At 35.5% G+C, this 17,081-nt stretch overlaps 1 protein-coding gene across 7 annotated transcripts in view; it reads right to left on the bottom strand.

Moving 5' to 3' along the window:
- The window catches only part of DMXL1 (Dmx like 1), a 141,065-nt gene that overhangs the window by 52,486 nt on the left and 71,498 nt on the right, over nt 1-17,081 (bottom strand). For 5 of the 7 annotated variants that reach the window (XM_042933590.1, XM_042933598.1, XM_042933608.1 and 2 more), the window contains exons 22-29: nt 16,730-16,895; nt 15,762-16,023; nt 12,872-13,965; nt 12,222-12,413; nt 9,046-9,122; nt 4,947-5,074; nt 4,172-4,420; nt 3,708-3,821 (exon numbers count right to left, since the gene is read on the bottom strand). In XM_042933590.1, coding sequence (XP_042789524.1) covers nt 3,708-3,821; nt 4,172-4,420; nt 4,947-5,074; nt 9,046-9,122; nt 12,222-12,413; nt 12,872-13,965; nt 15,762-16,023; nt 16,730-16,895 — 2,282 coding nt within the window. The remainder of the gene's footprint in view (nt 1-3,707; nt 3,822-4,171; nt 4,421-4,946; nt 5,075-9,045; nt 9,123-12,221; nt 12,414-12,871; nt 13,966-15,761; nt 16,024-16,729; nt 16,896-17,081) is intronic. The other 2 variants (XM_042933615.1, XM_042933621.1) reach the window with 1 other exon arrangement.

The following is a 17,081-nucleotide window of genomic DNA, read 5'->3' as shown; positions in this document are numbered from 1 at the left end:
AAAAGTCATGTACGTTCAAGATAAAATAGATTTCAAATCTATTTGTTACTTTTGGCAAGATAATTCAGTGGAAGAGATCTCCTAAGAGATATGTATTCACTCTCCTTTAGCATCCACTTTAGGCAAAAAGTTTGAGAAGTACAAACATATGCCAACACAAATCAAATATTCTGAAAATTATATGTAAAACTTGATTTTACAGGTAAACTTCAAAGATTCTTAAAAGAAAAAGACCAAAACAGGAGATTAAAAGAATAGTAAATTTAAGGTACTTCTTAATCCTCAAAGAAAAAAAAATTAATGCTAAAAAAATGTCTGACAGGTGGTATTTTCCATATTTTAGAAAGACTGACTCTCAAGGTCTTCCTCAGATCATTACCTTGCACCTGCTTCATAAGCATCTATAAAAAGAAAACAATGAATGGGGCACCTGAGTGGCTCAGTTGGTTACGCATCCTACTTTGGCTCAGGTCATGATCTCATGGTTTGTGAGTTCAAGCTCTGTGTCGGGGTCTGTGCTGACAGCTCAGAGCCTGGAGCCTGCTTCGGATTCTGTGTCTACCTCTCTTTCTGCCCCTCCCCTGCTCACACTCTGTCTCTGTCTCTCTCTTAAAAATAAATAAACATTAAAAAAAAAAAAAAAGAAAGAAACAACTACCTTAGTAGAAAGTAGTGATCTATCTCCAAATCACAGGGCGAGTAGTCGCCAAGGTGGTTGGTGTCCAAAGTGATTCAATGGAATATGGAAATAAAATCTAAGTAGTAAGTAAATCCACTACTTACATTGAGTCTTTTAAATGAGTAGAGGTGGGAAAAAAAGGAAGAGAAGAGAAACAGGGTAAGAAGAGAAGCAAAAGAAGAAAGGAGTAGAGGGAGAGTGGAGAAGAGTGAGAAGGAGGCTGAGGGAAAGCAGAAGCATTAGGGCAAAGAAAAAAAAAGGAGGGGTGAAAAGGGGAGCAGACACGGGAGGTAAGTGGTAAGGGGAAGAAGAAAACAAAATTTGTTTAATATCTGGATCAAAAAGAGTACATGTATTTTATTTTAATTTTTTTTTTACATTTATTTATTTTTGAGAAACAGAGTGAGACAAAGCGTGAACGGGGGAGGGGCAGAGAGAGTAGGAGACACAGAATCTGAAGCAGGCTCTGGGCTCTGAGCAAGCGGTCAGCACAGAGCCTGATGCGGGGCTCAAACCCATGAACTGTGAGATCATGACCTGAGCCGAAGTCGGACACTCAACCGACGAGCCACCCAGGCGCCCCAAAAGAGTACATGTATTTTAAATAAGTAAGTACACACATTGTTGTTAAGCATAACCAAGCAGGACTTAGTTAAGCATGTTTTGTCACTAGGGTTATATAATAAAAAATCTAGAGGTAACTGTCCCATGATACTACTTTTAAACAGTCAATTAAAAGGATTTGGCATATTCACCTATATTTTAAATAGCTGTTTTCTATTTTAAAATGCTTAAGTCTTACCTTTTCTGGTCAAGAAATGCTGCTATTTTGTATATTTTGCTAAAGGAAGGATAGCAATGACATGTATAATCAATCACTAAATACTGAATACAAAACTTTTATTTTGATACAAGTTTGAGGGGAAAAAAGTAAAACATCTGGATTTTCTGATCCGTATTTAACATAAATAATCAAAAGGCAAAAACACACTTTAAAATGTCTAAAACATCATTAGCAGTCTCATAGTTAAAAAAAAAAAAAACAGGCTTACAAATAAAATACTCATTTTTTATTTCATGCCTCAAGCTGGAGACATAAAAAAAAATTACTAAAATTTTATCAAGATAAAAATTCACAGTTCTCACAACTGCAAATATTACTACAAAATACAATAAAAATTCTTCAAATAAAAGAGTTTTGCTTTATAATATGCAATAAAAAGCAAAAGTATGGATTTCTAACTGTTAGCATAAAAAAATCATTTTTTGAAATTTGCTATTGCTTACCTGATTGTCTATTTTAAAAATTAACCATAACAAAAAAATTCCAAACTCCATGAACATACATCTACACTAGTTTTAATTACAAAAAAAATGAATCTTTAACATATGATGTGGAATTTCCAAAATTAAATTTGATTAAAAAATAAATTACTGATTTATTACATAACATTTTTGTTAAGAATTCTGACCTGCCAAGCTAAACTCTAATAGAAATCATCTACCATGTTCTCACATTACAAAACTTAGTCATAGTTTTAAACTTTGTCGCTAAAAGAATTAGTACATTAAGTATATAAAAGACTTGTACAGAGAAATATAATCTAGTTCATGACACCATTAGTGCAAAGAAAATTAAAGTTAGAATTTAGACCAAAAGAAGGAAAACAAATAGTGACTTTTAAATACCTCTTCTAGTACTAAGCTACATCAATGATTGGTTTATAAGAGTTTCTAGGTTCTCAAAGACAGATGAGCATTACATAATCTGGGTAAGGCTATATCCAGCCCTACTACTAAGTGAACTACATATTTTAAGTATTCTGTGTTATTTGGCTACCAAGTCCCAATGCAAGGGATTAAATATACAGATGCAGATAATTTTTGGTCACCTTACTTACTTACTTACTTACTTACTTCAGTGACTGGTGAAATACAGTTTATGATGGTACCTCTAAGATAATTTAAGTAATGGTATTTGTATACGAAAAACTAAACCTGGTTAAACAATGAACTTATTAGACTTTGAGTAAGGTTCTTTACACATCTGTGCTCAGAAGAACTGGTCGGAATTGAGACATAGTGACTGGTAAGAATATTTTTAATTTTTTACAGGTATTTGGACATTCCATAGCTAGAATTTATTCCTTTTTAACATTTCACATTAATAAGATCAAAGTTTTAAGTAATTTTCTCTTAGAACACATTAAATAAGTTCTGAATTAGTGAACCATTTTTGCTTAATGCTTATCTCAGTAGAGCTCTATCTTATACACCCCTCTTAGACTTTGAAGGTTTTTCTTTAACTGAATTCAGATATCTGAAGTATATATATTCCCAGGCAAGTTTCATGAGAAGTTAAGTCTTTTTCTTTTTTTTGTCCATATAAAAAATAAAGCATGAGAAATTACTCTTTAAAAATTAGAAAACAGGTTATAAAAATTAAAATATTTTTTAAAATTTGAAAACTAAGATTAACACACACAGGCTAATAAATTACAAAAAGAAAACTTAACAGAAAGGTAGAAAGCATTATGAAGATTCTTTTCAGGTCAAGATGCAATATACAGAGTTTTACTATTAGAAAGTTTAGAAATAGGAATACAGTTGTTTAAAATATTTACTTTTCCTGGTATTATGAACACTTAGAAATCCAAATCCCCTAATGGCCAGAATCATAGTATGCAAAACATAAAGCAGCCACTTTTAAATGTTTTCCAGTCATTTCAAGCCATAGTCTGATTTACCATGATTAGCACTGACGTTTATTTCTACACATTTAAAATTATGTTAAGAGTGTAAGGAATAGATAACATCAAAACAAACAATTTAAGAGCAGATTGTGGTTTCTAAAAGGCTAATCATTGTTTTAAATCAAAAATATGGCTTGATTAAATAAAGGAAATTTCTTAATTTTCTACTGTTAAGTGCAAAACAAAATAAAATGGGCCCAAGGTACCCCAACCCCTTCAAAAAAACACAAAGCAAGCTGAACTGTAAAAGCCTATTTCTAAAGCTAGTATCTTGCCTGCAAGACTGGGAGGGCTATGAGAACTGATGGCTGAAAGAGCTTTGGTAAAGCCCACACATTCCATGGAGAATACCACTACCTGGTGGGGGCTAGGCATAGCAAAGTGCCTTCCTGCCAAAGAAAGAAGAGAGAATCTGTATTTGGGATAGAACAAAGACCACAGTTACAGTATATTTCAAAACAAATGATAATTTCAATAGTAAAAGATTTAAGAAAATTACATTAGACAGTTCTAATCAATGGTGCATGAGTATCGTAAAGTTTGGAAACTGCACCAGAAACTTCATACTGCGTTTTCACCATAAAACTATTTGTTCATGCTTTAAGAAAATGGTCTGTAATAAGAATTTTGTGTGAATAAGTTAAAACGTCATTACACTTGACAAAGTTATCATTCAGATGAATAAATAAAGTTCCAGTCTTAAAAATAAATAAATAAATGAAACCAATGAAAAACTAACCAGGTAAAGGTTTTGAGTGTGTCTGTTCTTTGCTGGGAACATGCGCACCTCCACCAAACACAGCAGACCACATTTTTTCATTTAGAGGATGGGCCACAATCCGAAATAGTTCATTACTAGAATGTGTCGCCAGGCCATGGATGAAGAGACTAAGATACACTGCTGTGAGAATCTCACAGAGTAAAACTGTAAGCCCTGACTGGGCTTCCTCGCCAGAAGAATTCAAAAGTCGAATTAGAGAAGTTATGCCTAGGACAAACAACAAACATAGCTACTAATGACAATAAATTAAAAAAAAAAAATCAAATATAAAAAACTTTATTACATCAGAATTAAAAGTTTTTCTTCTGTAGATTCACAGACTAGTAGAGGTTATTACAGTTAATGCACAAACACTGAGATATCTGTTCAAGTTAGAGAAATGATGAAGATCTATAAATCTGAAAGACAAAATTTAATTGCCATGACAAATGATCTCCTATTATAACAAAAGTATAAAAAGTGATAACAAAACATTTGAGTTATCTTAGTAAAATGGCTAAGGAAACACCAATGTTAAGTAACTACATAACTTATAACAAATCGGAAATACTCAAGTGGTATCAATTCTAACAATGTTAACTGTTATGTCAACAGTTACTAACATACAGCAAAACTATGCCAAATGTACTTTTTCCTCATCTAATTCAATAAGGCTGAGAAAAAACTCATATATGTATATTTATATATATTATTTGTTTACATATAAAAATATACATATACAAATTATTTGTACCTGGCCATTGTGCTGGTGCTGTATTAGGAGTTACTGCTTCGTCTAAGCTTCCTGTTTTCAAAGAATGTCGATGGGGAAGCAATACTGTCTGATACATCATTCCAGTAAACTGATTTGTTTGAAATGAACTACAGGAAGAAAACATTTAAATAAGAATAATTTACAATAACAATATAATAAAACAGTAAACATAACATACAATGATCTAAAATGAATTTCATATGTATTATTTCCATATTTTAGATCTAACTTCTAGGGTATCTTAAATATAAATTTATTAGTTATACTGTTATTACTGATCTAAGTACTGTTATCTATAGTCTAGTGTTATGTTAAAACCAAGTATCCTTTGAGGGTAAACGTGCAAATTTTCTAAATTAAAACACATGTGATGTTTTAAGTATTTAGTGAAAGACACAGAATACGTACAAATGAGAAAACTAAATTCCTATTGACCACAAACTACAAGCTATTCAATCAAATTTCAAAACAAGATTATCTAGTTGAAAAGAAAGTCAGTGTAGGTTCAGTGTGATATTTAATGGCTAGTCAGCCCTACATCAGGATAGGTTACATCAGGTATATGCACCAGGTACCAGGGATATAATTAAAAATGTGGTTTCTGTCTCCATGAAATTTACACTCTGGTGGAGGTATCAGACACAAATCATTTTATTATATTGCTTTTAAAGACAAAATCTACGCATACAGGGCTATAAAAGCAAAACAGAGTAACATGGTACACAATTTGGGAAGTCAGGATAAGTTTCTCCAAGTAAATGGCACTTTAAGCTTAAAACTAAGTAAACAGAGGGGCGCCTGGGTGGCTCAGTTGGTTAAGCGTCCGACTTTGGCTCAGGTCATAATCTCAAAGTTTTTGAGTTTGAGCCCCACATTAGGCTCTGTGCTGACAGCTCAGAGCCTGGAGCCTGCTTCAGATTCTGTGTCTCCCTCTCTCTCTCTGCCCCTCCCTGACTCATGCTCTGTCTCTCCCTCTCTCAAAAATCAACATTTAAAAAAAATTAAACATATACTGATGAAAATAAAGCCACACTCAATGACAAGAAAATGAACTCTTGGAGGACGAAGGCCAAAGATATCAAGTTGAAGCTATCTTGGGAATACATAAGCAGAGTAGTAAGTTTACACTCTCATGAGAGAATTCAAGCACATAAAACAATAAAAAATCAACACAAAGGAAGAGTAACATCATGTAAGAAACAACAAACTCTGTGAATGACCTGCACCTAAGGAAGCAGATATACCAGAACATTACAGAATGTGCTTTATACTCAGAGAGGTTTAAACAATTAAGAAATAAAGACTATAAGTTATAAAAATAAAAGTGGTTATTAAAATCAACAAGGAGATCTTAAAAATGAAAAACAGAATTTCTAAAACACAAACTCAGATAGGCTAAATAAAAGGACATTGCTGAAGAATGAGTTAGTGTCTGGAAAACGAAGCTAGGATTTCTCCTGAAATGAAGGAAAAATGAATAAAATGAAAGCTAAAACAAAAATAAAAGAAACCTCTATGTTCCAATACCTGTCTAATAAGGAACCAAGAAAAGACAAAATATTTAAAGAAATGAAACAAAGCAAAGGATCATAGGAGAAAAAGAAGATGCAAACCAAGAAACAAACTTGTAACCACAGGGAAGGAAGTGATGCTTACTAGAGTGGGGGAGGGGATGGTCATAGGTAATAGGTAATGGGGATTAAGGAGTGCACTTGGCAGGATGAACACCAGATGATGTACAGAAGTGCTGAATCACTATATTGTACACCTAAAACTAATATTACACTGTTTGTTAACTAACTGGAATTTAAATAAAAAAAAAAAAAAAAAAAAGAAAGAATTTCAAAGCACTAAGGAAAGATACCTAAGTGTCAAACAGTATGTTTTAAAAGTCTAGCTAAATTAGAGTGAAACTTAGGCTATAAAGAGAAAAATCATAAACACATTATTTTCATTTTATTTTTATTTTTATTTTTCATTTTTAATTTCTTTTTAAATTTACATCCAAGTTAGTTAGCATATAGTACAACAATGATTTCAGGAGTAGATTCCTTAATGCCCCTTACCCACTTAGCCCATCCCCCCTTCCACAACCCCTCCAATAACCCTCTGTTTGTTCTCCATATTTAAGCATCTTATGTTTTGTCCCCTCCCTGTTTTTATATTATTTTTGCTTCCTTTCCCTTATGTTCATGTGTTTTGTATCTTAAAGTCCTCATTTGAGTGAAGTCTTATAATACTTGTCTTTCTCTAATATCGCTTGACATAATACCCTCTAGTGCCATTTACACAGTTGCAAATGGCAAGATTTCATTCTTTTTGATCGCTGAGTAATACTCTATTGTATATATATATATATATACCACATCTTCTTTATCCATTCATCCATCGATGGATATGTGGGCTCTTTCCCTACTTTGGCTATTGTGGATAGTGCTGCTATAAACATTGGGGTGCATGTGTCCTTTCGAAACAGCATACCTGTTGCCTTGGATACATACCTAGTAGTGCAATTGCTGGGTCATAGGGTAGTTCTAGTTTTAATTTTCTGAGAAACTTCCATACTGTTTTCCAGACTGGCTGCACCAGTTTAAATTCCCACCAGCAGTGCAGAAGAGATCCTCTCTCTCGGCATCCTTGTCAACATCTGTTGTTGCCTGAGTTGTTAATGTTAGCCATTCTGACAGGTGTCAGGTGGTATCTCATTGTGGTTTTGATCTGTATTTCCCTGATGATGAGTGATGTGGAGCATTTTTTCATGTGTCAGTTGGCCACCTGGAAGTCTTCTTTGGACAAGTGTCTATTCATGTCTTTTGCCCATTTCTTCACTGGGTTATTTGTTTTTTGGGTTTTGAGTTTGACAAGTTCTTTACAGATTTTGGATACTAATCCTTTATCTGATATGTTGTTTGCAAATATCCTCTCCTATTCCATCATTGCCTTTTAGTTTTTCTGATTGTTTCCTTCACTGTACAGAAGTTTTTTATTTGGATGAGGTCCCAAGAGTTCATGTTTGCTTTTGTTTCCCTTGCCACCGGAGACGTGTTGAGTAAGAAGTTGCTGCGGCCAAGGTCAAAGAGGCTTTTGCCTGCTTTCTCCTCGAGGATTTTGATGGCTTCCTGTCTAACATTTAGGTCTTTCACCCATTTTGAGTTTGTTTTTGTGTATGGTGTAAGAAAGTGGTCCAGGTTCATTCTTCTGCATGTCGTTGTCCAGTTTTCCCAGCACCACTTGCTAAAGAGACTGTCTTTATTCCATTGGATATTCTTTCCTGCTTTGTCAAAGATTAGATGGCCATACATTTGTGGGTCCACTTCTGGGTTCTCTATTGTGTTCCACTGATCTGAGTGTCTGTTTTTGTGCCAACATCACTCTTTTTTGAAGTTTATTTGAGAGAGAGTGTGTGAGTGGGGGAGGGGCAGAGAGACAGAGAGAGAGAATCCCAAGCAGGCTCCATGGTGTCAGCACAGAGCCTGACACGGGGCTCGATCCCATGAATCATGAGACCTGAGCCGAAATCAAGAGTTGGTTGCTTAACCAACTAAGCCACCCAGGTGCCCCAACATCATTCTTCTGTGAAATTTTTCTCAATTCCAAGTCACTTACTCCCTCCTTTGGGCTCCCTGAGCCTTTTACTATCTTACATCATATATACTATAATTGTATGATATACATTACACATAACAGTATGTAGTTATATATAATTGCATATAATGACAATGTAACTATACCATTATACTCATGCCTCAAGTACAATGTCATGCTATATATATCACTTATCAGCTCACATGTATGTCTTTAACTAGAATGATCTTAAGAAAGGAGAACTTATCTCAGTGCACACCATGACTCCTAAGTTAGTTAAATGAGTTATACTGACAAGGGTCTACTTGGTATTCATTTACCAGAAAGGCATATACCAAAATTTCAAAGCTGGGAAAAAAAGTACTCTTCAGTTCAAATGCTTTCTGTGCTATTTAAAACACTGTCATAAACAGTTTTTCTAAATCTAGAGCATATAAATTCTGAAATGTCACCAGTTACTATAAGCATTCCTCAATTTCACAAAGATATTTACCTGCAGTTATGACTACCACAAAGGCACTGATAAATACAAGCAGAAAGTGAGGCTGCTAAAGTATGCATTACATATACCTGGAAAAAAACCACAAAATTACTTTAAGTATAACTTTTAAAAAATCAAACTTGTTTCAAGACCAACTATAATAAGCATTATAAAAAAGTGGAAAAAACTATTCTGTCCTTATGAACTATTTCCTTTTTTTCCTTAACATTCATTTATGCCTATACAGGTCTCACTACAGACAAATTAAAAACACTAAGGCTGTGGGCAGATAACATAAAACACACATAGGCTACCTAATTTCTATTTTAAGAGCAAATGGGAAAAGACATTAGCTATTCAGTAGTGCATCAGCCATGTATTAAAAGAAAATCCTTTGGGGCACCAGGGTGACTCAGTTGGTTAAGCATCCAACTTTGGCTCAGGTCATGATCTCTCAGTTCAAGAGTTCAAAGCCCCATGTTGTGCTGTGTGCTGACAGCTCAGAGCCTGGAGCCTGCTTCAGATTCTGTGTCTCCTTCTCTCTCTGCCCCTCCCCTACTCACGCTCTCTCTCTCTGAAAAATAAACATAAAAAAAATAAAATAAATAAAAAAAGAAAAAGAAAGCCCTTCAAGACTCAACCTTCTTCAAACAAAATATGTAAAAGCTCAGTCTGGTAAATAACAGTTTACCTATGGATAGGTCACTAAGAATATGCTACCACATATTCTAGCTACTAGAGAAAGCAAGGAACCTAAAGAGAGGGAAATTATTTAGGGAAAGAAGAAGGTATGAAAGACAGCAACTGAAGGGCAAACATTTGCACTGAGGAAGAAAAGGCTCTAAACATGGCATGACAAGCAGTAAAAGAAGTAGATCTGACAAGCATAACCCAGGTCAGAAAGCAAACTAGATTAGACTATTAAAAGACTAAGTTCTTCAAATGGAGGGTTGCTGGAACGGAGGAGAGTGGGGATGCACTAGATGCGTGATGGACATTAAGGAGGGCATTTGTGATGAGCACTGAGTATTGTATGTAAGTGATCAGTCACTAAATTCGACTCATGAAACCATTATTACACTATACATCAACTAACTTGGATTTAAATTTAAAAGAGACCAGGTTCTTGATCTAATTATGAAGTAGGACAGTCTTGGATGCAGATAAAAATGGGAGAGTCACAGATTAAAACCAAAAATCAAGGATATCATCATATTAAAAGAAGACAACAAAAACCACATATGGGAAATTGCAAAAATGATCAAAATATTTTTAAGTTTCTCCAATCAAAAAGTGGAGTCTATTTCTCTACTTACTGAACCTGGGCTGGCCTTGTGACTTGCTTTGACCAAGAAGGCAAAGCATTACATGAGTTCTGAACCTAGTCCTCAAGAGGCCTTGCAAATTCTCCTATTGCTGCTCTTTAAACCCTGCAACCACTATGTAAAATAATCTAGGTGGGATGGTTAATTTTATGCATCAACTTAACTGGACCATGGGGTGCCCAGACATTCGGGGAGACATTCTGGGTTATGTCTGTAAGGGTGATGTGGGATGAAATTAACACGGGTAGAAGTGGCAGACTCAGTAAAGCAGACTGCCCTCCCTAATGTGGGCGGGCCTCACCCAATCAGGTGAAGACCTAAAAAGAATAAAGCTGAATATAAGGGAACTTCTGCCTGGCTGTACTGAGCTGGAACATTGGTGTTGTCCTGCCTTTAAACACTTGCTCCTCTTGGGTCTCACGCCTACTGGCTCTCACACTGTACCTTATACTACTGGCTTTTCTGGTTGTCAGGTCTCTGGACCCAGACTTGAACTACACAATAGGTCCTGGGTCTCCACCTTGATGACAGCCAATCTTAGGACCTCTCAGCTCCCATAGTTATGTAAGGCAACTGCTCTGTACATATACATACACAAGTCCTATTTGTTCTGTTCTGTTTTTCTAGAGAACCTAGACCAATACGTTAGGCTTGGTTGATAGTGGATGAGACCCGTATGATCCAGATTCTCCTGTCATCCCTGGAAATAGCGTGCCAACCACCCAAAATGCAAATAAGGCCATCCTAATCCAGAATCCAGCCAACGTACCAGCTGACGGAAGACAAATGAAAATATCCAGACATCAGTCAGTCCAGGTGGCCCAAATTAGAACTGAGGAGCCAACCCAGTGAATCATGAGCAAAATAAATGATGGCCATTTGAAGTTACTAATGTTTCAGGGTGGTTCTTAAGCAGCAAAAGCAAACTGATATACCAAGTGTATGCTCATTATTAAAATTAAATATGTGATACAGTTTAGCTAAAATGAGCAAAATCTCAACAAAATTAAATTCCTTACTGTATCATATACTATGTGGGCATTTATACTAGAGGAGGACAGGAAAAGTGGCAAAATTAAATTACAAGGGTTAAGGTTATCAAAGAGGGTAAGGCTGTAGGAAAGGCCAACATCAGGCAAGCAGAATATTGAACTGGTATGATATCGCAGCCTGAGAGGTGGGCGAGAACCAGACGACAGACTATTAAGAGAAAAGGAGTCCAAACTTGGTCATACTTTAAAGGATTTCAGTATGCTTGGGGAGTAAAGATGAAACATGGAATGTGATATTAACTGTACATAAAGTACAGTGGTGATGATGAAAAGATGATGTGCTTGACTAGATAACCATGTGATTACTTATGCATCAGAATCACCTGGGATTAAAAATCTTGGGACTCACTCTCACACACTGATTCAGTAAGTTTGGAGTCAATTTAAGAATCACATATCCTTAAAATATGTAATGTTTTAATATTAATAAAGGAAAACTTTAATTTTATACCATAATACTTAGTTCCTATTTCTAAAAATCAATCAGCTTCTCCCCTAATTGTAATGCTAAAAGAATTACTCATCTATCTGCATATACACCTATTACTCTTATCTTAATAAAGTGGCTAAATAACACTAAATAACTAAATTCAAAATTGAAGTACCCTATTGGGTATGAGAATACAAGTGAGGTCAGCCTGGCCTACAACCCCAAGTTCTCTTTGATCAAAAAATATAAACTTAGTAACGTGACAATCCCTATGTACAGTCTGATGTTTAAAATTGCTTCTAATAAGTGTTTCTTAACACTTAGCTTTCGGTTTTATCATAATATACAGGTAAGTTAAAAGAATGAACCAAGCATACTTACCTTATTGCTCTGGATGTCAGGATGGGGTGGTGAATCAAAGTTTATTATGGCATGCAGAATATCATGTGTGAGGTTACTAAGGTGCAGTAATGGATTGGCAACTACTGTTTTGGCACTGGCGGTACAAGCAAAGAGGAGGGGTACCGAGGTTTGCTCTGACAGAGGGCTAGGAAATATGGGTTCTGATGTTTCCTTAAAAACAATGGGAAAAAAAAGGTTAATCATCTATTTAAAGTGGTAATTCACTACTTTACTATTTCAGAAATCTCTTGGAAAAACTTCAAAATAATTCAAAATTAAAAGCATAACAGATTACAGAATTAGGACCTGAGGAGGTCAACATTCCACCAATTATAGAGGAAAATGAGGGGACAATACCCTCTTATCCTAAGGAGAAGTTCATCACCTCACAAGGCACTCACGTAAGAATGCAGAGTATGAATGCAGCAGATCACAGGGCTTGACGGAGAATGATCCTGAAACCATTATACACACACTACGCTACAAACTCCTAACACAAAACGGTATTCCTTAAAGCAACCATAATGAAGAAAATCAACAACTTTAGTACTTAAAAACCAAAAGAGCAGTATCAAAAACCATTTCTCATGTGTGTACTATTTCAACTGGCCACTGTGTAACTTACATACCTGCTGAGATTCTTGTAAAAGCAAAATCAACTCCATTCTCACAGATGCAAGACCCCCTCCGTGGGATCCATGAAGTATGCAGTAACTCAGAAACATCCTCAAGAGTGACTGATATTTCAAAAGCCACCGTCTTTTTTCCTGAAAATTTTCTCTCAGTTGTTTCACTTTTGTTTGCTGAAGCAAATCTTCAGAATCTTCATTTAATCCAAATCCATCTCCATTTTCGTCCAGGGCAGACTGTAATTCTTCTCCATCTGAACAATAGTCACAGGTCCTCTGAAGAGCTATTACCTCTCTTTCAAGCCAGTGGTAGAGTTGGTAACGCAATTTTCCACCATCTATTTCATAGCCAGTAGATAAAGTACGAAGTTCTACGGTGAGAATCTTTAAACATGCTCTAAATTTTAACTGAACTGCAATTATGTCTTCTGATGGACTCAAAATATCATTTTCATCTAGTGTGCTGAGAGTGTCTGTATAATTAGAACTTGTTTCATCTACTTTTTTCACCGTTTTTCTCTGTAAAGGTTTCAGTTCTTTCATTGAAATAGGGAGATCATCATTTTCTTCATCGTTATCACTGTCCCATTTTAATTCTAAAGAGTCATCCTGAAATACAACGCTTGGTTGGCTCCAGTCGAAAGAAAGAGTGGAGTTTGTCTGCTTCTCTGAGGAACCCTCTGAAGAAGATCCAAAACCATTCATCACTGACTGTGACCAATCAACAGCAGAAGACTTATCTTCCCTTGCATCCAAGTTCACTGGAGAAGAAGGAGAATAGTCTTTACTAGTATCCAGAAAACTCGATGTTCTACAAAAAGGTTTTGTTTTCTTGATTACTTTTGGCATCTTTGATAATACTTCCAAAGCTAACATAGGACAGCCAGCTTTTAAATGAGCACTGGCAGTAGTAAAAAATAATCTTCTTTCACTTAAATTGATTGTTCCTGCCAGTTCACTTTTTCCCGTTAAACTCATGTGTGTAGACAATACATCAGATGATCCAAAATGACGTCTCAGCAACAGAGGATGCGTTCTTAGATAATTGTAGAAATTAAAAACTGCAGGATTACAGGCTGACATCATGACTTGATCTGAAAGTAAATTAAGTTTATCAGCTAAGAAAAATTCAAGAGTTGTACTGCAGTCCTTTTTCTCTATGGCACCTTTACCCACCTGGTCTTTTGACAGAATTTTACTAAGAGATCACACTCACACATGGCATTGAACAGACAAGAACACGTTTGTCATGAAAGTGTTTTAACATAAAAGGAGAACGGAGGTTATACTGATTTCCGCCTCTTCAGGTAATAATTTAAGATTATTTGAACATCCACTTACACACCCGTAGTTCGTATTCTCCTCCTTCCCTCAACATCCCTTCCCAGTCTGCTGTGCTAAATCTTCCTCATCTTCTCTACTTGAGGATGTTAAGAGTATCCTAGAGTTCAGTGCTTGGCTTCTTTTCTGTCTACACTCGCTGAGTGAACTCATACAGTGCCAAGGCTTCAAATACCATCTAGACATTGGTAACTTGCACATCTTTTTCAAGCCCAACTTCATCCTGTACATCTAGACTGCTATATCCAAAGGCCTACATTACATTTCCATTTACATGCAGATACTCTTTCCTCAAGGTCTCTTTATCTAGTGTGCTCTTAGCCTAAACCACTCTTTATCCAGATAGCTACTAGATAACTCACTCAGGTCTCTGTTCAAAGGTCAGCTTATCAGAGAGGGATTCTCTATCTAAAACAACACTCCCCCAAACCTGCTCCTGGTTTTCCTCATACCATTTACCTCAAGCTAAAAATCCAGGAGTTATCCTTGACTCTTACTCCCTTCACATCCAATCCTACCTAGTTTACCTGAAAATTATATTCCAAATCCCACCATTTTTCTGAGCCTCCGCTCTTATTATTCCAGTCCAAGCCACTATTACCTTTTAAAATTTTCTTCTAGAATAGAGAATTTGACTCTAAAAGTATGTGATCATTTATTAATCCCAAATCAAAATACACTTTGACATGAATATGAGTAGGTATAAAAAAGTGACCGGCAAAGGCCTTTTCTTTTCCCCTTTCATTACAGACAAGTCAGTTTGGAAATCTTTAGCTCAGATGGCCAGGACATTTCAACAACTGAACGTGGCTTTCTCACAATTCTCTCACAGTAAGACTCGTGATATTCCTCATTAAATGATGCTATGTAAAAACCTATCAACTAAAATCTTTTCCAATTAGTACTTCAAGTGATATGACTGACACCAAGGATACCAGTTATTACAAATAATTCAATTCTACCTATGGAAAAATATTTGAAAAGCATATCCCATCATTTTTATATGATTTGATACAAAGATTCCATTTTATACTAACCTCTAGAAAAGCTTAAGCAAAAGGGATTTCTAAAACAAAAGGAGATCTTAAAAAAAGTAAATTATAAAAAATTCTCTACCTCACTCATCTCATAAAAAACTAATCCTATCACTTGTCAACTTTCTTTAAAGAATGTATTTTTATTATAAAAATTCTGAAACTAATTAACACACAAACTTGCACCTGAGAAAAATGGATTTTCTATCACTACTTTCCTCAAAATTTATATTCAAATGTTGATAATATTTATGTCGAATACACTGATTTTATAAAAACAGAAAATCCAAAGTTCTTGGTTTTCAAAGGATTTTTCTGAAAAAAGGATTTTCCTAAAAAAAAAAAAACCAAAAAAAACTGTATATACATAACTCTGTGTCCCCAACTAAATCTTAAAAGTCTTAGACCATGTTTTCAACTTGCTTTGTATTACCCTTAGCACCCAACAGTGTGTTCTGCACCCAGCAAATACTAAAACAACTCTGTATTATTAACATCTTAGAAATGCAGCTTACCATCATCCTCTCTGACTGGTTGCTTTATTAATGTTTCCAGAGCACCACTATAATCTTCCAAAATCCAATATGCCATACTCCGAAGAAAAGGATCATAATGCATACTTATGTTCAATGAATTGAGTTCACTGACAGGAGAATCAATTCCCAAAATTTTTTTACGTAAAATAGATTTATATGTTGCAGATGTATCAAATTCAGACTCATAGAGTCTTGCTATTACAAGAGCCAACTGAATGTCATTCAGTTTCTCAAGACATACCTTCAAAAAGAGAAATACTGGTTATCAATAAGCAGAAGCATCTTTCATTTTAAGATAAACTCGACTGACTCACTAATAACAGATGAAAAAAAAAAGCACTGTTAGTATCTGAAATTTTTAAAAATATTTATTCTTGAGAGAGAGGGAGACAGAGTGTGAGCAGGGGAGGGGCAGAGAAAGAAGGGAGACACAGAACTGGAAACAGGCTCCAGGCTCTGAGCTGTCAGCACAGAGCCTGATGTGGGGCTTGAACTGTGAGATCGTGACCTGAGCTGAAGTCAGACACTTAACCAACTGAGCCACCCAGGCACCCCTAGATGATAGGATTTTTAAAAGTCACTATTAAATATTACTATGTATTTATTAACCTTATGCAATTTCTGCTATTCTTAAATCAAATTAAAAAATAAAAATTTAAGCCTACATAAAAAGCTTAAAAGGCTGACAATGCTTCTTTTCATGTTTATTTACTTTTGGGAGAGAGAGAGAGAGACAGAGTGCAAGCAGGGGAGGGGCAGAGAGAGAGGGAGACACAGAATCTGAAGCAGGCTCCAGGCTCTGAGCTGCCAGCACAGAGCCTGACGTCCGAAATCATGTCCCAACACACAAACTGCGAAATCACAACCCAAGCCAAAGTCAGACACTCAACAAACTGAGCCATCCAGGCACCCCAACAATGCTTTTATTAAAAAAGTTTCATCATTACCTCAATTGCATCTCTGAGGCAACCAGCTAAAAGAAAAAATGCTGCAGAATGTTCAAATCTTTGTTTGCCTAACAAAGAAAAGGCATTCTTTAAAGCTGCTTTACGCCATCTCTCATCCTCAAAATTGTGTCCAAAAAACTGTGTCATCTTGGTGTCTTTTTGGGATCTATAAAGAAAAAAAATGTATGAAAATTTTGAAGCACAATGTTTCCACAGTCAGAACCAATTTTATAAAGTTAGCCATTTACAAGTTAAGACTCAAAGGAAACACTTGCCCATGTATGGATTACTATACATCTGCCTGCCCACTGGAGGATTACTGGTGATCAAAACCTAAGGAATTTATCCTGAT

The sequence above is a fragment of the Panthera leo genome, chromosome A1 (assembly GCF_018350215.1).
Source record: "Panthera leo isolate Ple1 chromosome A1, P.leo_Ple1_pat1.1, whole genome shotgun sequence".
In the NCBI taxonomy this organism is placed as follows: Eukaryota; Metazoa; Chordata; class Mammalia; order Carnivora; family Felidae; genus Panthera; species Panthera leo.
The sequence above is the reverse complement of the archived record's forward strand: the minus strand, read 5'-3'. Positions and strand labels throughout refer to the sequence as shown.